The sequence below is a fragment of the Pleurodeles waltl genome, chromosome 5 (assembly GCF_031143425.1).
Source record: "Pleurodeles waltl isolate 20211129_DDA chromosome 5, aPleWal1.hap1.20221129, whole genome shotgun sequence".
In the NCBI taxonomy this organism is placed as follows: Eukaryota; Metazoa; Chordata; class Amphibia; order Caudata; family Salamandridae; genus Pleurodeles; species Pleurodeles waltl.
In genome coordinates, this window is record NC_090444.1 from 734649055 (window position 1) to 734670836 (window position 21782).

The window sequence follows — 21782 nt, forward strand, 5'->3', positions numbered from 1 at the left end:
CTCTGTGATAAAGACAGCAGTGTATTCCCTAGGTTGCATGGATCTCAGAAAAGTCTTTGACAGCCATACTGTCCCTTTTGTTGCACGGCTGGAAAGTTATTCAGACAAAATATGTATCCCTTGGATTGCCCTGGTCTTGCAACGTGTCCTTGCCTCTGAAAGGCCACACAACTTTCTGTTTTACTGGCTGTATGTAATAGGCAGCTACCATTTGACTAACTTTCCTGGCGCTATATCGGCATTTGAAAGAACTAATCTACTGGTACTTAAATCACATTTCAACAAGTATGTGCTTCTTAAAAACCAATGGAACATGCCAAGCTTCAATCATATGTCTGACATGAGAGTTTAGTTGGTGAAAGTTTTGAAGTGCATGTAGCCCCACTTAATAGATAGCAAGATCTTAAAATGTAAAATGTATGGTTCACGGACACAGTCCGCCAACTAGGCAAAGTACTCTACTGGACTTGTGGTTATAAGTCAATTGTATCAGTATCCTTAAAAAACAAATAGGCCAGCAGTATTTGACTTTGAGTAAAAATTTCTGAGCACGTTTTATATTTTTAGCTGTGACTCAAAACACATATCACACTTGTTGCACTTTCCACACAGTTTTACAAAACCATACACACAGCACATCTTCATGTTCAAACACAATGGCTTTTCACTTTAAACATGTTAGAACTATAGGTTTTGACTCTGTGTGTTTCTTAAATTGGTAGTGTATCTGCACTGTCACTACCCAATGTTATTGGATGCTGCATATGTAACACTGATTTGGCAAAACAAGAGTACAATTATTATTACTCTCAGGTGTACTTTTTCAGGTGTTAACTTTTCATTGACTTTCGAACTGCAGATTAATTTCCTTTACAATATTTCCAGGTTTCAGAGTTTCGTCAGGCAGTGAGGCAGAATAGGACCACAAGTAGGTGCAAAACCGGCACATTGACATGGGTTCCTTTCTTTCCTGGGCCTTCGACGCAGATCCTGGCATCCGCTCCCAAACTGTCTTATGTTCCAGCGACTGCAGAATATACCCAGACAGTGTGCTCAGCGAGAAATACCCTGCCCCTGCCAAAAGAAAAAAACAGATTTAAACCCCGTGCCATGACTACACGGAGCAAATGTTGGTTACAGACCCCTATGATTTGTGCCTTTGGTGGCCTTTGACCAAGACTTGATGATGTGCTAGAAGTTCGCTTGTTGCCCTTTATTGAGGCATTTATGGATGCCCACATAGCCACTTGTTCAAAGCCATGCATGACTCATCTTGTCTGTTGCTTTGTCATCAGATGGCACCCTCTTCTTCTGGTGCCCTCAGGTTTCTGACTCTCATTCCACGCCTGAAAGCCTTATGTTTCGATGATGTCACCAAACGTTGCTGATGCACAAGCGTCTGGCATTATTGAACTCCTAGGTGCATAAATGTACTATTTGGACAGATATTTGTGGTTTCAAAAATAAGACAATAATGACTATGAATCTTTCTTATTGTTTAACAAGCTACCTGCTTGCTTCCCTGATGATCTCTTTCTTTATTTGCATGTGCAAGATCTGAATAGCCCATTACTTTTTGGAAGACTAAATGGATTGTCTTCTGACTCTACAATAGATCTTCTTTATCAGCTTGGAACAACTCAAGACCCTGGTACTAAGGACAGGTAAGACAACCCTCTGAAATATCCCCCCCTTTGTGTTAGCATTATGATTTTACTGTACAGATTTCAAGGATTTTTAATAATTCTGTAATAGTGCTCCCATGTGATAGTTGTAACTGTGTGATTTTCCTACCCGCGGTTTATTGTATTTTTTTTTCTTTTTTCTATTAAGAGAATCTTTATGGTAGTCTAACCATCGTAATGGGTTTTGAGTGAAATGATCATTGCCATTATAAACAATGGCAGATTGATAAAGCCAGAAGTCTGTATCATTGTCTTCTCAAATATAGAACTTAATGAGATTAGTATTGGTTAAATCTCAGTTGTATGCTGCTCTCAAAAGGTATTTCGATCCTCAATGTTTTTATATTGTATTTTCTGTTTTTTTGTATTAATAGATATCTATGTTCGATGGCATATGTTGCTGCAGATACACATGTTTGGCACAGTCCGCTGCCTGGTGTTGGGCTCGGAGTATTACAAGTTGTTTTTCTTCGAAGAAGTCTTTTTGGTCACGGGACCGAAGGACTCCTCCCTCCTCGGCTCCATTGCGCATGGGCGTCGACTCCATCTTAGATTGTTTTTTTCCGCTGTCGGGTTCGGACGTATTCCTTTTCGCTCCGTGTTTCGGTTCGGAAAGTTAGTCAGAATCTCGGAAGAAAGCGTCGGTATTGTTCCGTTCGGTATCGGGATAGTTAGGTACATCAACACCGATCATCGGAAGACTTTGGGGTAGTTTCGATCCCCCATCGGGGCCTGGTCGGCCCGACCGCGTGCGACATCGAAGCCGATGGAACGGACCCCGTTTCGTTTCTGCCCAAAATGTCACAGTAAGTATCCTTATACAGATCAGCACTTGGTCTGTAACTTGTGCTTGTCCCCCGAGCACAAGGAGGATACCTGTGAAGCCTGTCGAGCCTTCCGGTCCAGAAAAACACTCCGGGACCGAAGAGCCAGGCGTCAACAAATGGCGTCCACGTCGACAAAACAACGTTTCGACGAGGAAGAGGAAACATTCTCGGTTCCGGAATCAGAATCCGGAGACTCCGACGTCGAACAACAGCAACAAACTGTGAGTAAGACGTCGAAAAGTAAATCCATCGACAAACCGAAAGCCCAGGGGACGCCACTGCCAACAGGCCATGGCTCGACCCATAAAACAGTCGACCCGTCGAAGGCGCCGAAAAAGGGCACGCCCATAGCGAAGACACCCGACTCCGGTCGAGGGACCGCCATGGAGCAACCTCGGAGCCGAGAAAGCGGCTCCGAGAGACAAAAACAAGATACCGGCACCGAAAAACATCGGCACCGAGAATCCATGCCGAAAGGAACAAAAATTCTGTCGGTGCCGAAACCGAAAAAAGATTCTCTCTCGGCGCCGAAAAATACCACACCTTCATCCTACTCAGAGGAACAAGGAATAAGTGGCCAAATGCACAGATTTGGACAAGAGCTCCAAAGTGTAGAATCGGACTACACACAAAAGAGACTGTACATCCAGCACAACACAGGGAAGATATCAACCCTTCCCCCAATCATGAGGAAAAGAAGGATCGGACTTCCAAAGGATGACGCACAACCACAAGCCAAAGTGGTTAAAAAAGTCACGCCTCCGCCCTCTCCACCACAGGCATCGCCGGCACAAACACCGCCACAAATGCACTCACCAGCGCAAACTACCATAAGTCATGACGATCAGGATCAAGACGCTTGGGACCTGTATGACACCCCAGTGCCGGACAATGATCCCGAGTCATACCCCACAAAGCCGTCCCCGCCAGAGGACAGTACCTCATACTCGCAACTGGTGGCTAGGGCAGCAGAATTCCACAATGTCCAACTGCATTCCGATCCTATAGAGGATGATTTTTTATTTAACACCCTCTCGGCTACACACAGCCAATATCAATGTCTCCCAATGCTACCAGGGATGTTACGGCACGCAAAACAAATTTTTGAAGAGCCCGTAAAATCAAGAGCCATCACCCCAAGGGTGGATAAGAAATACAAACCACCACCCACAGACCCAGTGTTTATTACTTCGCAGTTACCACCTGACTCCGTGGTAGTAGGGGCAGCTCGCAAGAGAGCAAATTCACATACATCTGGCGACGCCCCACCTCCGGACAAAGAAAGCCGAAAATTTGATGCGGCAGGGAAAAGAGTAGCATCACAGGCAGCCAACCAGTGGCGCATCGCAAATTCACAAGCGCTGCTGGCCAGATATGACCGCGCACACTGGGACGAGATGCAACTTCTCGTAGACCATCTTCCCCAGGAATACCAAAAAAGGGCGCAGCAAATAGTGGAAGAGGGACAAACGATCTCAAACAATCAAATCCGCTCTTCACTAGACGCAGCCGATACTGCAGCAAGAACAGTCAACACTGCTGTCACCATAAGGAGACACGCTTGGCTACGCACTTCAGGCTTCAAACCTGAAATCCAGCAGGCTGTCCTTAATATGCCCTTCAACGAGAAACAACTTTTTGGCTCTGAAGTGGATACAGCCATTGAAAAACTTAAAAAGGACATAGACACGGCCAAGGCCATGGGCGCACTCTACTCCCCGCAGAGCAGAGGCTCTTTCAGAAAAACTCCATTTAGAGGGGGGTTTCGTGGCCAACCCACAGACACCACCAGCCAACAAACAAGAACCACACCATATCAGGGTTCCTTCCAAAGGGGAGGTTTCAGGGGATATCGGGGGGGTCAATTCCCAAGGAGTAGGGGAAGATTCCAGACTCCAAAAACACCTCCACCTAAACAGTGACTTTCAAGTCACGCAACCCCTTCACTCAACACCAGTGGGGGGAAGACTAAGCCAATTCTACCAATCTTGGCAACAGATTACAACAGACAATTGGGTATTAGCAATAATCCAACATGGCTATTGCATAGAATTCCACAACTTCCCACCAAACATCCCCCCCAAAACACGCAAAATGTCACCACAACATTTAGAACTTTTAGGACTAGAAGTTCAAGCACTACTGCAAAAGGATGCAATAGAGTTAGTACCAGTACAACAAAAAAACACAGGAGTTTACTCCCTGTACTTTCTAATTCCAAAAAAAGACAAAACATTAAGACCAATATTAGATCTCAGGACACTAAATACCTACATCATATCGGACCATTTTCACATGGTCACACTACAAGACATCATTCCACTGCTCAAACAGCAAGATTACATGACCACATTAGACCTAAAGGATGCGTACTTTCATATACCAATACACCCTTCTCACAGAAAGTACCTACGGTTCGTATTCAAAGGAATACATTACCAATTCAAGGTGTTGCCATTCGGAATAACAACTGCACCAAGAGTGTTCACAAAATGTCTAGCAGTAGTAGCAGCACACATCAGGAGACAACAGATACATGTGTTCCCTTACCTAGACGATTGGCTAATCAAGACCAACACAGTAAAAAAATGCGCAAACGACACCACATTTGTCATACAAACCCTTCACAAACTGGGGTTTTCCATCAACTATACAAAATCACACCTAGAACCGTGTCAAACACAACAATATCTAGGAGCAACCATCAACACATCAAAAGGAATTGCCACTCCAAGTCCACAAAGAGTGCAGGCATTCCACAAGGTAATAAGTGCTATGTTTCCAAACCAAAAGATACAAGCAAAATTTGTGCTAAAACTTCTAGGCATGATGTCATCATGCATAGCCATTGTCCCAAACGCAAGACTACACATGCGACCCTTACAACAGTGTCTAGCATCACAATGGTCACAAGCACAGGGTCAACTTCAAAATCTGGTGTTGGTAGACCGCCAAACATACCTCTCGCTTCTATGGTGGAACAGCAAAAATTTAAACAAAGGGCGGACATTTCAGGACCCAGTGCCTCAATACGTTATAACAACAGATGCTTCCATGACAGGGTGGGGAGCACACCTCAATCACCACAGCATTCAAGGACAATGGGATATACACGAAACAAAATTTCATATCAATTACCTAGAACTGTTAGCAGTATTTCTAGCGTTAAAAGCCTTCCAACCCATAATAACACACAAATACATTCTTGTCAAAACAGACAACATGACAACAATGTATTATTTAAACAAACAAGGAGGAACACACAACACAATTGTGCCTCCTAACACAAAAAATTTGGCAGTGGGCGATTCACAACAACATTCGCCTAATAGCACAATTTATTCCAGGAATACAAAACCAACTAGCAGACAACCTTTCGCGAGACCACCAACAAGTCCACGAATGGGAAATTCACCCCCAAGTTCTGAACAAGTACTTTCAAATTGTGGGAACACCCCAGATAGATTTGTTCGCAACAAAAGAAAACTCAAAATGCCAAAACTTCGCATCCAGGTACCCACACCGCGAATCACAAGGCAATGCTCTATGGATGAGTTGGTCAGGGATATTTGCGTACGCTTTTCCCCCTCTCCCTCTCCTTCCATATCTAGTAAACAAGTTGAGTCAAAACCAACTCAAACTCATACTGATAGCACCCACATGGGCAAGACAACCTTGGTATACAACTCTACTAGACCTTTCACTAGTACCGCATGTCAAACTACCCAACAGGCCAGATCTGTTAACACAACACAAACAACAGATCAGGCATCCAAACCCAGCATCATTGAATCTGGCAATTTGGCTCCTGAAATCCTAGAATTCGGACACTTAGACCTCACACAAGAATGCATGGAGGTCATAAAACAAGCTAGAAAACCTTCCACTAGACACTGCTATGCATATAAGTGGAAAAGATTTGTTTACTACTGCCATGCCAATCAAATACAACCATTACATGCCTCTACTAAAGACATAGTAGGATACTTACTACATTTGCAAAAAGCAAATCTCGCTTTTTCATCTATAAAAATACACCTCGCAGCAATATCTGCTTACCTACAAACTACTCATTCATCGTCTCTATTTAGAATACCAGTTATTAAAGCATTCATGGAAGGGCTAAAAAGAATTATACCACCAAGAACACCACCAGTTCCTTCATGGAATCTTAACATCGTCTTAACAAGACTCATGGGTCCACCTTTCGAACCCATGCATTCCTGTGAAATGTAATATCTAACCTGGAAGGTCGCATTTCTCATTGCAATCACATCCCTCAGAAGAGTAAGTGAAATACAGGCATTTACCATACAAGAACCATTTATTCAAATACACAACAATAAAATAGTTCTAAGAACAAATCCAAAATTTCTGCCAAAAGTAATCTCACCATTCCATTTAAATCAAACAGTAGAATTGCCAGTGTTCTTCCCACAACCAAATTCTGTGGCTGAAAGGGCACTACATACATTAGACATCAAAAGAGCACTAATGTATTACATTGACAGAACAAAGCTAATCAGGAAAACAAAACAACTGTTCATAGCTTTTCAAAAACCACACATAGGAAATCCAATCTCTAAACAAGGCATTGCTAGATGGATAGTCAGATGCATTCAAACATGCTATCTTAAAGCCAAAAGAGAATTGCCTATTACACCAAAGGCACACTCAACCAGAAAGAAAGGTGCTACAATGGCCTTTCTAGGAAACATTCCTATGAGCGAAATATGTAAGGCTGCAACCTGGTCTACGCCTCATACGTTTACTAAACACTACTGTGTAGACGTACTAAATGCACAACAAGCTACAGTGGGCCAAGCTGTACTAAGAACATTATTCCAAACTACTTCAACTCCTACAGGCTAAACCACCGCTTTTAGGGGAGGTAACTGCTTTATAGTCTATGCCAAACATGTGTATCTGCAGCAACATATGCCATCGAACTGAAAATGTCACTTACCCAGTGTACATCTGTTCGTGGCATTAGTCGCTGCAGATTCACATGTACCCTCCCACCTCCCCGGGAAGCCTGTAGCCGTTTAGAAGTAGATCATAAATCTTAAACATCTGAACATTTGTAAATAATTATTAGAAACTCTTAACGTACAGACATATTCACTCCATTGCATGGGCACTATTTATACCAAACAACTCCATCCTCACCCTCTGCGGGGAAAACAATCTAAGATGGAGTCGACGCCCATGCGCAATGGAGCCGAGGAGGGAGGAGTCCTTCGGTCCCGTGACCAAAAAGACTTCTTCGAAGAAAAACAACTTGTAATACTCCGAGCCCAACACCAGGCAGCGGACTGTGCCAAACATGTGAATCTGCAGCGACTAATGCCACGAACAGATGTACACTGGGTAAGTGACATTTTCATTCTTTTGACATGTTTGTGGTTTTTTTTATTCATTATAATTTATGTTTTTCTTAGAGACCTCAGTTTTTTCATACTCTTGAGGCTGACAGTCATAATACAAAAATCTATTTGTGTCTGCACTCTGACACACAGAATATTGTGTACAACGAAGATTAGGTCTCTAATTAAAAGATGCTTGCTGGTAAATATCTTTCTGAATATTAAAAAAGAAATCCTATGTATCCTAAGAAAGAAAAAAAAATCCCCTTCAATAATTTTAGCCATCTGACTCACTTCGACTCATGCCTTTCATAATGTTGTTTTGAGCTTTTTATAAACTAGCTCCTTAATTCTCTTGTATACCTATAGGAGCAGCTCTTAAAAATCACTTTCAGCGTGTTTAGATTCAGAGATATGCATTAGGACTGTCAACTTTGTATGTGTGGCACTGCTTTCACTAGGAAAAAAAAACAAGAAAAAAGGCAGCAGCACCATGTTCATTTACCTGAGATGCTTGAAACTGGCATGATTTAAAAATTGCAAAAAGAGTACCAGACTTATTTTTCAGAACGACGTAGTAGATTAGAGTACATTTGAATTTCCTGAACATTTGAGGTCATTGGAAAGAAAAAATGAAAGTCTAGCTGTTAACTTACTCTCCGCATGGACCCCAATATTTGGCTATATGTTACAAAGTGTGTAGGAAGGTGGCTCTGTATATACTATCTCAAAGTGAGAGATAGTGTGCACAGAGTCCAAGGGTTCCCCTTAGAGGTAAGATAGTGGCACAATTAGATAATTCTAATGCTCTATTTTGTGGTAGTGTGGTCGAGCATTAGGCTTATCAGAGGGTAGTGTTAAGCATTTGTTGTACACACACACAGGCAATAAATGAGGAACACACACTCAAAGACTTAACTCCAGGCCAATAGTTTGTATATAGAAAAATATATTTTCTTAATCTATTTTACAACCACAAGATTCATGATTTGAGGTAAGTACATAACATGCAAGGTACTTCACACAGGTAAGTATAGAAGTTTGAGTCAAAGCAGTAGTACACACAGTTTTAGTTAAAATGGCAATAAGCTATTTTAAAAGTGGACACAGTGCAAAAATCAACAGTTACTGGGGGAGGTAGGTTTGGTTAGTTTTTCAGGTAAGTAAGGCACTTACACAGTCAGTCTCCTGGGCATAGGCAGCCCACCGTTGGGGGTTCAAGGCAACCCCAAAATCACTGCACCAGCAACACAGGGCCGGTCAGATGCAGAGGTCTAAGGAGAGCCCAAAACACATAGGCGCCTACGAAGAACAGGGGTGCTCTGGTTCCAGTCTGCAAGCGGGTAAGTACCTGCGTCCTCGGGGAGCAAACCAGTGGGGGTTTGTAGAGCACTGGGGGGAGGGACACAAACAGGTACACAAAACACACCCTCAGCGGCATAGGGGCAGCTCATGCAGTGTACAAAGTAGGCGTTGGGTTTACTATTGAAAGCAATGGAGGGATCTAGGGGTCACTTTTGCGATGCAGGCAGGGCACAGGGGGGCTTCTTGGGCCAGCCACCGACTGGGCTAGGAAGAGGGCTGCCTGCTGGTCACTCCTGCACTGGAAGGTGGTTCCTCTCGGTCATGGGAGCTGCAAGTGTAGTGCTTGGTCCAGGCGTCTGGTTCCTTGATACCAGGCAGTCGTGGTCAGGGGGAGCCTCTGGATCCTCTCTGCAGGTGTCACTGTGGGGGTGCAGAGGGGTCCACTCAGGTTACCCACGTCGTCATAGTCGCCTGGGAGTCCTCTCTGCAGTATTGGTTCTCTGGAACTCGAGCCGGGGCCGTCTGGTGCAGAGTGTGAAGTCTCATGCTTCCGGCGGAAAGAGAGAGTTCTTTGAAAGTAGCTTTAAAGTTGCAAAGTTGTTTTAGCTTTTGAACAGTGCAGCTGTTCTCTGGAGTTTCTTGGTCCTTTGGGATCTGGACAGTCCTCCGAGTCCTCAGAAGTCGCTGGTCCCTGTCGGATGCGTCGCTGTGCAGGTTCTTTGAGTGTGGAGACAGGCCGGTAGGGCTTGGGCCAAGTCATTTGTCTCCGTCGTCTCTGAGGGGCTTTCAGGTCGGCAGTCCTTCTTGTTGTAGGTTGCAGGAATCTGATTTCCTGGGTTCAAGGTCGCCCCTAAATACTCAAATTAGGGATGTGTTTAGGTCTGGGAGGCAGTAGCCAATGGCTACTGTCCTTGAGGGTGGCTATGCCCTCTTTGTGCCTCCTCCCTGTGGGGAGGGGGGTGCATCCCTAATCCTATTGGGGGAATCCTCCAAAACCAAGATGGAGGATTTCTAAAGGCAGGGGTCACCTCAGCTCAGCACCTTAGGGGATGTCCTGACTGGTAGGTGACTCCTCCTTGTTTTTCTCATTATCTCCACTGGACCTGCTGCCACAAGTGGTTGCTGTGTCCAGGGGGCGGGCATCTCCACTAGCTGGAGTGCTCTGTGGCATTGCAACACAAAGCCTGAGCCTTTGAGGCTCACTGTAGGTGTTACAGTTCCTGCAGGGGGGAGGTGTTAAGCACCTCCATCCAGTGCAGGTTTTGTTTCTGGCCTCAGAGAGCATGAAGGGTCTCACCCCAGGGGGTTAGAAACTTGCCTCAGTGGTATGCTGGCACGGACCAGTCAGTCCTACGCTGAAGGATTGGGTAAAATGCAGGGGGCATCTTCTATAATGCCCTCTGTGTGCATTTTGTAATAAATCCAACAATGGCATCAGGGTGGATTTATTATTCTGAGAAGTTTGGTACCAAACTTCCCAGCATTCAGTGTAGCCATTATGTAGCTGTGGAGTTCGTTTTGACAAACTCCCAGACCAAATACTTAATATGGCCACTCTGTACTTAACAATGTCTAAGAATAGACTTAGACACGGCAGGGGCATATTGCTCATGCAGCTATGCCCTCACCTGTGGTATAGTGCACCCTGCCTTAGGGCTGTTAGACCTGCTAGAGGGGTGACTTACCTATGCCACAGGCAGCATTTTGTGTGCATGGCATCCTGAGGGGGGTGCCATGTAGACTTTGCCTTTTTCTCACCACCAACACACACAGTGTGCATGTGTTAGGTGAGGGGTCCCTTAGGGTGGCACAACACGTGCTGCAGCCCTTAGGGACCTTCCCTGGTCATAGGGCCCTTGGTACCCACTGGTACCTTTTACAAGGGACTTAGCTGTGTGCCAGGTGTGTGCCAATTATGGAAACAATGGTACATTTTTAGTGAAAGAAGACTGGTGCTGGGGCCTGGTTAGCAGGGTCCCAGCACACTTCTTAGTCAAGTCAGCATCAATATCAGGCAAAAAATGGGGGGTAACTGCGACAGGGAGCCATTTTCCTTCACACCCTTTTTGCAATATTAAAGCACATTAACCCAGAACTGCCCAGTTGATATCTGTTTCATTGGATGCTGAAAAAGTATTTTATTGTCATTTATGAAATCAGAGCTTAGATGGCTACGCAAGGGAAACTTCCTGGCTAAACATACAGACCTACTCTAGGCTGGTGTTTAACAAAAGCCAGAGATGAATATCTTGCTTCTGATTTGGGAAATATTAAAATATGATTCATTTTCTAAAATTAATGGAAAAGGGTTTAAGTCGGAAATGTTCCAGGTGACAGCCTGCACTGGTGTGATGTATTCAGAATACCATTGTCGGGATGTACAGACTATGTCAAATATTTGATTGTTAAAATAATTCTGTAGAAATAGTCCTTAGGAATAACTATGGGCCTGCAGTTGAAAAACAAGTTGACAGATGAATTTGACTTTAATTGTCGATCTTGGGCAGAATTGCGCTGATAAAAATGGTTATGTTGTAAAAACTCCTGTATTTTTAAGCAAATTTATGGATTCTGCTGCAACACACTTTTTTTGTCAATGTACACTCCATTTTATCAAGGGTGAGCGGGCTGGTAGGCAAGTGCAATTGAATTGGAAAGTCATGGAGTTGCCCTTTGATAAGGGTGGATTTGCATTTCCTGGAGTTGGAGCACCACCACCATGATACCCGAGCTCACATAGTAATTTAGTGACATTTGTTATCTCTTTTGCACCAGACAGTAGCCGAGATTGACTTGCTGGGGTGGGGGCAGTGTTTGGGACAGATCTTAAGGACAGCGCTCTCTTAAAACGTGCTCTATCTTTGCGATGGCCTGACCACAGCTGCAGCAAATAACAGAGAAGGATATGTCCCTTGCACCTGAGATGAGTATTTCCCACTTTACTTGCCTGAGCTCCCATTACTGGATAACCTTGTGATTCTGCTTAATATTGAGTGATGTACAATCGGCACACTGAGACTGTGAGATATGACACTTATGGGTCATTTATACCATGATAAGGTTTTTATCTCTATAGATCCCTTTGAAGAGAGTGGAAAGGCTTGTCCATTAGATATTTTTTAGGCCTTTCCTTCCCAGAAGACCTCCTGCCAATCTTATACAACTAACACGGTCTAGGGAGGTGAGCAGCTAAGCTATAATATATGTTTATTGTTACCATGGGAGTCATAAATCTTTTGGCCTTGACTTGTTGAGAGTCTGACATGGGCGACCCAAGGTTTATCGATAAACAGAAGTACTATTTTGAAAGAGTGCTTCTTTCTCGATGAATAGGCATTAAGTGTTGCAGATTATATCTAAAATTGTAGACTTTCAAGTCCTGGAATCCCCATTGTAAGCTTTGATGGGCTGGGTAGTGGATATTCCCAAACCAATGCCAAGATTGGCAGCAATGTTTAACTATTAGCTAAGCTAGAGGTTGTAATGAGATGAATGAATGGTCTGATCCTGCTGTCTAAATATTTTGTGCATGGTGCAACATTGTGCAACCTAAACATCAAAATGCATATTCGTTTTCAACCTGAAGTGGATAGACCCAAGCTCTACAGGCCCCAGTCAGAGCGTACTTGCGTAGTAGGCAGAGCCTGGTATTATAAAAATGGGTTTTCAAAGAGAGTTGGTCTGAACATTGATCTGGAGACAGTTAGGTGATACAACATGAATCTGAAAAACTGATAACACGTTTGGAGTGCTGGCTGTTATTGTTTGTTTCACATGCAAAACTGCTTGACTGTTAGAATACATAAAACACAGAATTTAAGATGGATAAAGTTGTTATGTGAATTATAACTATCCTTTGCCCATTGTGCTGTATATGCTTCTGCTTTCGAGAATAAAATCAATACATAAATTAAATGTCATGCTCCAAAAGGGCCTTTTGAATAAATCCCAACATATAATTTAGAAAGCCATGCCTCAGTCTAAACCCAAAATTACGTGACCAATATTATTTCACTTCGAAAGGACTAGGGCTGTTGGCTGTACCAGGCAAAGACAAGGCACATTTATTCTCAGGCTGTGGTGAAGCATCAAACAAGTAGATATTGTAATGCTGTAGTAATCCTAGGTAGTACAGCTGGAAACTGAACACAAAAGGCCACTCTGTAGGTACTATCAGTGTGTAGGGGTGTTGTCCTTGCCATACAGTAACCACCCGCTGCCACAGTCAGCCGAAAGCCATAGAGATACATTGGAAGGACAATAAAGAACTATATCTAATAGAGACTTCTAGTTGAAGATTCCTCACCTTTGAATTTCCCCAGGCGTCAGACTGGATCCAGAGAATTTTTCTTCGAGCAGTACCCCTGTGTGCCGTTAGGTGACCTCGGTCGACTCCGCGGGCGTAGTGGTCGCCATAATGTCGTTGCGGTCATAGATAGGTGCCACCCCGGCGCGCTGACGTCAGTTCTTTTCTTTGCGCACCACGCGCAGATCCAGAGAAGAGCTTCCCCAGTCATTTTGTGACTAACTGCGATATTTTGTCGAATTGTTCTTGACGAGTTTTGATGCGTCAAGAGATGTCCCGTAAGACCAGATTTAAGCCCTGCAACTCCTGTCACCACGTGATGTCGGTGACGAATCCGCACCTCGCGTGCCTCGGGTGTTTGGAGCGCGACAAACCGAAGTCGTGCTCCGAGTGTCGGGCCATGAACCAGAAAGCTTTGAGGGATTGGTCCCTGAAGCTCATGACGGCCTGACACTCGACTCTGCGGCTTTCCCGGTCCCATTCGAGAGGAAGGTCAGGAGACCAGTTGCGGGGTCACCACCAGTTCTTCATCATCCAAGTCATCTGAACATTCAGGTAAGAAGAAGAAGGTGAAACGTTCTTTGACTTCGCCCCGTTGCTCGTACGACATGACGCAGGAAGAGCGTTGATGCTCTAGGTCTCTGTCTTCGGAGCCTTAGTCTGGGTCTGCTCCGTGCCTCCCCGAATTTCCGGGAGCCAGGGCTACCATGCCCAACTAAAGGAGTTCTGTAAGGCCATGCGCCTCATATTTGGGCAGCCCGACCCATCCTCGACGCCACAGGCCCAGGGGAGTCAGTGAGGGCCCCCTCGGGTTTAAAGTTGGTGACTTCGGTCCTGACTCCGGAGGGCACCTCATGATCCCCTTCAGGATCCGTCCTGACACTGTTTGTGCCAATGCGACCTTCCTTGGCATGGGGTCAGACGTCGACTCTTCCGGCGCCGATTGGGCTCACAGTCGACATCGACCCTATACTCGTTCCCGCCGACCCGGAACGACAATGTTGGACTCCGATTCCGATTTCCATAGGCTCTTCTGTGCCCAGGGTTGATCCTCAACCCTATTTGTAGGGAAATGCCTCCCCTGGCATGGTTACCCCCTTACCATTTGCCTTTTGTTGATGCCAGTTATGATAGAAAGTGTGCTGGGACCCTGCTAACCAGGCCCCACCACCAGTGTTCTTTCCCTACACTGTACCTTTGTTCCCACAATTGGCACAGCCCTGGCACACAGATGAGTCCCTTGTAACTGGTACCTAGGGCCCTGTGGCCAGGGAAGGTCTCTAAGGGCTGCAGCATGTATTATGCCACCCTGGAGACCCCTCACTCAGCACATGCACACTGCCTCACAGCTTGTGTGTGCTGGTGGGGAGAAAATGACTAAGTCGACATGGCACTCCCTTCAGAGTGCCATGCCTTTAACCCACTGCCTATGGCATAGGTAAGTCATCCCTCTACCAGGCCTTACAGCCCTAAGTCAGGGTGCACTATACCACAGGTGAGGGCATAAGTGCATGAGCACTATGCCCCTACAGTGTCTAAGCAAAACTTTAGACATTGTAAGTGCTGGGTAGCCATAAAGAGTATATGGTCTGGGAGTTTGTCAAACACGAACTCCTCAGTTCCATAATGGCTACACTGAAATCTGGGAAGTTTGGGATCAAACGTCTCAGCACAATAAATGCACACTGATGCCAGTGAGGTATTTATTGTAAAATACACCCAGAAGGCATCTTAGCGATTCCCCCTGAATACCAGTCCGACTTCTAGTGCTAGGCTGACCAGTTTCTGCCAGCCTGGCACAACCAGACGAGTTGTTGACCACATGGGGAGAGTGCCTTTGTCACTCTGTGGCCAGGAACAAATCCTGTACTGAGTGGAGGTGCTTCTCACCTCCCCCTGCAGGAACTGTAACACCTGGCGGTGAGCCTCAAAGGCTCACGCCTTTTATTACAGCACCCCAGGGCATCCCAGCTAGTGGAGATGGCGCCCCTCCGGCCACTGGCCCCACGTTTGGTGGCAAGGCTGGAGGAGATAATGAGGAAATCCAGGAGGAGCCACTCACCAGTCAGGACAGCCCCTATGGTGCCCTGAGCTGAGGTGACTCCTGCCTTTAGAAATCCTCTTCTTGAGATTTGAGGATTCCCCCAATAGGAATAGGGATGTGCCCCCCTCCCCTCAGGGAGGAGGCACAAAGAGGATGTAGCCACCCTCCAGGACAGTAGCCATTGGCTACTGCCCCCCAGACCTAAACACACCCCTAAATTAGTATTTAGGGGCAACCCTGAACCCAGGAAATCAGATTCCTGCAACCTACAACAAGAACGACTGCTGACCTGAAAGCGCCGCAGGGACGACGGAGACGACAACTGACTTGGCCACAGCCCTACTGACCTGTCTCCAGGCTCAAAGAACCTGCACAGCAACGCATCCGACAGGGACCAGTGACCTTTGAGGACTCAGAGGAGTGCCCTGAACCCGAAGGACCAAGAAATTCTAGAGAACAGCAGCACTGTTCAAAAACTGCAACAACCTTGCAACTTTCAAAGAACTCTGTTCCTGCTGGAAGCGTGAGACTTCACACTCTGCACCTGACGCCCCCGGCTCAAGCTCCAGAGAACCAACCCCACAGAGAGGACTCCCAGGCGACTACGATGGCGTGGGCCCCCTGAGTCGACCGCCCTGCACCTCCACAGCAACGCTTGCAGAGAGGATCCAGAGGCTCCCCATGACCGCGACTGCCTGGTAACAAGGAACCAGACACCTGGACCAAGCACTGCACCCACAGCCCCCATAACCGAGAAGAACCACCCACCAGTGCAGGAGTGACCAGCAGGCAGCCCTCTTTCTATCCCAGTCGGTGGCTGGCCCGAGAAGCCCCCGTGCCCTGCCTGCATCGCCTAAGTGACCCCCGGGTCCCTCCATTGCTTTCAATAGCAAACCCGACACCTACTTTGCACACTGCACCCGGCCGCTCCTGTGCCGCTGAGGGTGTGCTTGGGTGCCTGTTTGTGCCCCCCCCCCCCCCCCCCCCCCCCCCCTAGTGCTCTACAAAACCCCCCTTGTCTGCTCCCTGAGGATGCAGGTATTTATCTGCTAGCTGACTGGAACTGGAGCACCCCTGTCCTCCATAGGCGCCCATGTGTTTTGGGCCCTCCTTTGACCTTTGCACCTGACCGGCCCTGTGTTGCTTGCCTTGAACCCCCAACGGTGGGCTGCCTATGCCCAGGAGACTGACTGTGTTAGTGCTTTATGTACCTGAGAAATTTAACCAAACTTACCTTCCTGAGGAACTGTTGATTTTTGCACAGTGTCCACTTTTAAAATAGCTTATTGTCATTTTAACTAAAACTGTGTATACTACTGCTTTGAATCAAAGTTCTATACTTACCTGTGTGAAGTACCTTGCATTTTATGTACTTACCTCAAATCTTGAATCTTGTGGTTCTAAAATAAGTTAAGAAAATATATTTTTCTATATATAAACTATTGTCCCAGAGTTAAGTCTTTAAGTGTGTGTTCCTCATTGATTGCCTGTGTATGTACAACAAATGCTTAACACTACCCTCTGATAAGCCTACAGCTCGACCACACTACCACAAAATAGAGCATTAGTATTATCTAATTTTGCCACTATCAACCTGTTAGGGCAACCCTTGGTCTCTGTGCACACTATCTCTCACTTTGAGATGGTATCTACAGAGCCAGCTTCCTACAGCGTTGCAAAAGCGTACCATCTCTCAATGGGTGCTTCTTTGCATCAAAATGTGCTACGCTTTGGCCAAGAAGCAACCCCCGGAGAGCTTGCATGCTCATTCCACCGGAGCAACTGCTGCTTCCACTGTGTTGGCACGCAGAGTTCCTGTCCTGGATATCTGCCGAGCAGCTACCTGGGTGTCCCTGCACACATTTGCTAAACACTACTGCCTGGACAGTCAGGTCCATTGGGACTGCTTCTTTGGTTGTTCAGTCCTGCAGGACTTCCTAGTATGATCTTGGTTTGCAGTCCGAGGATGACATTGCTTGGGTATCTATTTTAAGGTAAGGAATCTGCAACTAGAAGTCTCTATCAGATGTAAAAGTTACTTACCTTCGGTTACGAAATATGTGGTAGAGACCTATTCTAGTTGCAGATTCCTTACCACCCACCCATCCTCCCCGCCTGCAAACTGATTTCTAGGGAAACGGATTCCCCTTTCAGGTCCTTAGCTCTGGCGCACCAATCTCAGTTTTCTTAGCGGCTCTGCGCTTTGGCGTGGAGAGTCGTTAAAAGATATGGACGTCACTGCGCAAATGCGACATCTTTATACTACTCCCGACATCATCAAAGTGACAATGACGCCAGCGGAGCCGACCGATGCCACCTACCGACGCGCAAGGGTGTATTGCTTGAAGAAAAATCTCCAGGTCCAGTGTGACGCCTGGGTAAGGAATCTGCAACTAGATTGTGTCTCTACCAGATATTTTGTTACCGAAGGTAAGTAACTTGTACTTTAAGCAGCTCCTGTTATGCCTAACCATCTGTAACGGTTCTTTACATCTTTCAGCTCATCGTAACTTGTCCCAGCCCTTTCTTTTACGGCCTCTTCTGAGTAACTCATGGCATCCAATAACAGATCACCATCCATCTGGTCTCTCAACATTAATGATCTCTCTTCATTTATCACATGCAAGAATGTTTAATCGTTCTTGGCACCTCAAAAGCAGGACTTTGATCTCTTGCAAGAGATCTTTTTGGCGGCCTGGTGTCTTGTAAGAGATCCATTTGATGACCACAGAGTCCGAAGAGAGACTGGGTGAAGGCAGTAATCTTCTCAGCGACAGACCATCAATCATTTACATTTTGAACTGAGCATTCTACAGCTTCTAGGATGAGGGATCTGGCCGTTCTCTTCCATATTAATCTGAAAGCCAGGATAATATAAACTGACACGGAGGGCATATATGACTTAAACTCTCAGGTCAACACTGCCTCCTCCTTATAGGCTCACTATATGCTCCTACTGTCCAGCAGAGCAATTTATTCTTGCAGATATGCACAGACCGCTGATCTTCACAACTCGTTATTTGGGGAAACTATAACATGACAGTTTATCCAATATAGACAGCATTGGGAAAGCTGGACCCCAGCACTACCCAGGACTGAAATATGCTCACAGACTAGATGTCAGACCATAGGCTGGTGAACTCCTGGCATCTGCTGAACTCCTGGCATCTGCTCCACCCAAATGATGGGGATCATACCATCTTTTCCTGTCCGCTTCGCACAGAAAAACACACAGACTTTTTAGGACCACCTGTTTATTTTCTAGGGTGAAGAGGTGTGATATTAAAGCAACAGGGTTGTCCGACCATGCCAAAATCACAATGACTTTAGACTTTCAGGTCCATACTGCAAACAACCTGGTGAATGAACAAATCTGTTTTAAAGACAACTTCATGAGATAAAGAAACTTTATTCACAGATTCAAGACTACTTAGATTTGAATAATTTTCAGTTTCCTCACTACAAAGCCTTTGGGCCACTCAGAAGGACTACATCAGAGGCCTCATGATATTGGATGCAAAGGCTAGGCAGACAACTCTCCAGTCTCATGTATAATTCACTGACTGAGAAATCCATTGTTCGAGTTCAAAACAATCACTATGAGCAATGTAGACTACTTGCACTTCAACTCAAACAATGCAAGACTAATTCATCAACACCAGCTACATTTAGTCTGTGAGGAACATTATTGGCCAACCCCTAAGAGATTACCAAAGAATTCACCTCATATTACCTTCATTGATTTATGGCAGAAGTGGCAGGATGCCAAAATCCCAAATTAAGGGGGTCATTATAAACATGGGGGTCTGGGCCGACATGCAGACACTGGCATGGCGGCCCAAACCGATAATGTACGTGGCAGAACCCCCACTGGCACGGGCAGTGTAGGGGCCCCCGTCGCGCAGGTCACTGCCCGATATACGTGCAGGGTTATGCGTGACGGGTGCTGCTGCCCCTGTGGGAGCCGGCGGCAATGTATAGGCCCTGCATTCCGGTGGGCCGGCTGGTGGAAACACTATTTCTGCCCTCTGGCACAGCAGAATTATCATTATGTGGCCGACGGGGTCTTCAACGCGCTGGCAGTCTTTTGTAGACCACCTGCACCGAACCGCTGAGTTCATAATGAGGGCCTAAGTTTGGCTCATGGATGCCTTACCGATCCCAAAATTGGCAATCATTCTGTGAGATACTTTAGTTCTAAAAACCACAAAAGAGTAAGTGTACAAATCTATTAAATATCTGCCTTCTGGGAAAGCCCCTGGTGAGACTGGTTCCCCTCTGAGGTTTTTTGCAAAATGATATCCATGACTTCCAAGGCTTTTCTTACCAAAATTCTTCAGCAAAGCTGCTGAAACAGGCATATTGTGCCAAGAATTCCATAAAGCTTACATTTCCCTGTTCCCCCAAGTCAGCTAGAGAACCATTGCAAGTCACAAATTATAGACCCACTTTACTCTTGAATTGAGACATAAAAATTATAGCAGAGGTCCTCATCTGATACTTGAAAAAGGTGGTAGTAGGAAAGTATCCTCTATCTTGGCATGGTTACCCTCATTTTCTGTCTGTTGTCAGCGTGTTTTACTGTGTTCACTGGGATCCTGCTAACCCAGGTCCCCAGTGATTATGCTCTCTCCCTTCTAACTTGGTAAATTGTACCGTTTTCACCCCACATTTGGCATACTGGTGCCCCATGTAAATCCCTAGTATATGGTACACAGATATACAGGGCATTGAGTACCAGGGGATCCCCATGGGCTGCAGCATGTATTGTGCCACCCATGGGGAGCCCATTCAAAGTTTCTGCAGGCCTGCCACGGCAGCCTGAGTGAAAGCGTGCATGCACCCTTTTTCACCAGATGTCACTGCACCAGGTCACTATGTCAACCCCTATGGCAGGCCCTCCTAGCCCAGACGGCAGTGTGCAAGTTCCTGTGTGTGAGAGCACCCCTGCACTAGCAGAGGTGCACCCACAAACTCCAGTACCATTTTCATAGACTTCGTGAGTGCAGTGACACCATTTTACGCATGTACTGGACATAGGTCACTACCTATGACCAGCTACATATTGTTAACTCCGAACTTACGCATGGTTGGTATCAAACATGTTGGAATCATACACCAATACTGTTGCCAGTATTGGAAGTATGATTCCATGCACTCTGGGGCTCCTTAGAGGACCTCCAGCATTGCTCCTTTCCCTCTTCCAAGCTGCTGCCACCCCTCACACAGGTTCTGCTCTCAAGCTGTTTGAAAAGCTCAAGCCCAGGAAGGCTTATCAAAGTATCTCCTTTGAGGGAGGTGGGTAACACCCTCTCCATTTGGAAATAGGTGTTACATGTCTTGGGAGGGGTAGCCTCCCCAAGCCACTGGTATACTTTGAAGGGCACATTTGATGTCCTTTGTGCATAAACCAGTCTACGCCGGTTCAGGGACCTCCAGTCCCTGCTCTGTCACGAAATTAGACATTGGAAAGGGGAGTGACCACTCCCATGTCCATCACCACCCCAGGGGTGGTGCCCATAGCTCCTCCAGAGGAGCCCTGGGTTCTGCCATTCTGAATCCAAAGTTGGCAGGAGCCTCTGGGAGCGTCTGAGTGGCCAGACCAGGCAGGTGAAGTCAGAGCCCCCTCCTGATAGGTGGTCACCTGGCTAGGTGACCAATCCCCCTTTCAGGGCTATTTGGGCTTTCTTTCTTAGGTGGGTCCTCAGATTCGGCTTGCAAGATTCCAGCAGGACTCCTCTGCAACCTTTCTGCGACTTATAGCCACTGGAACCTGCACTGGACCCTTCAGGAACTCACAATCTGCATCCATGAAGAAGACTCTTCTTTCAGCATGGTTTCCACAGCTCCTTCCAGCTACTGCAACATTTCCCCAGCTGTGCATTCTCTGAGGGCAGCAAGTCTTCAGGCTGCACTGTAAGAAAGAAGGAATCTCCCTTGGAGTGAAGGAGTCACTCTCCTGCATCCCCAGGCACCTACTGCAACGACAACCGGCTGCGTAGATCTCCTCCTACCCTGAGCTGCGTGGATCCTACATCACGGGTGGTGGTCTGGAGTAGTCCTCTTGGTCCTCTCTTCCAGCTGTCCAACTTTGATGGAGGTAAGCCCTTGCCTTCCCACGCAGGACAGTACTCCCTTGCACCACGTCTCTTGCAGCTGCCAAGACTTGTTTGCATCTCCTCAAAGGGAACTTCAGGCTATGTTCTGCCCCAGCCCTCAGCACTCCTTCCTCCTTCCTGTGACATATAG

General features: G+C 46.2%; 1 protein-coding gene across 4 annotated transcripts in view; it reads left to right on the plus strand.

Moving 5' to 3' along the window:
• BIRC6 (baculoviral IAP repeat containing 6) overlaps positions 1-21782 on the plus strand; it is a 1722273-nt gene that overhangs the window by 1231397 nt on the left and 469094 nt on the right. For all 4 annotated transcript variants that reach the window (XM_069234691.1, XM_069234693.1, XM_069234692.1 and 1 more), the window contains one exon: positions 1556-1664. In XM_069234691.1, the coding sequence (XP_069090792.1) occupies positions 1556-1664 (109 nt within the window). The remainder of the gene's footprint in view (positions 1-1555; positions 1665-21782) is intronic.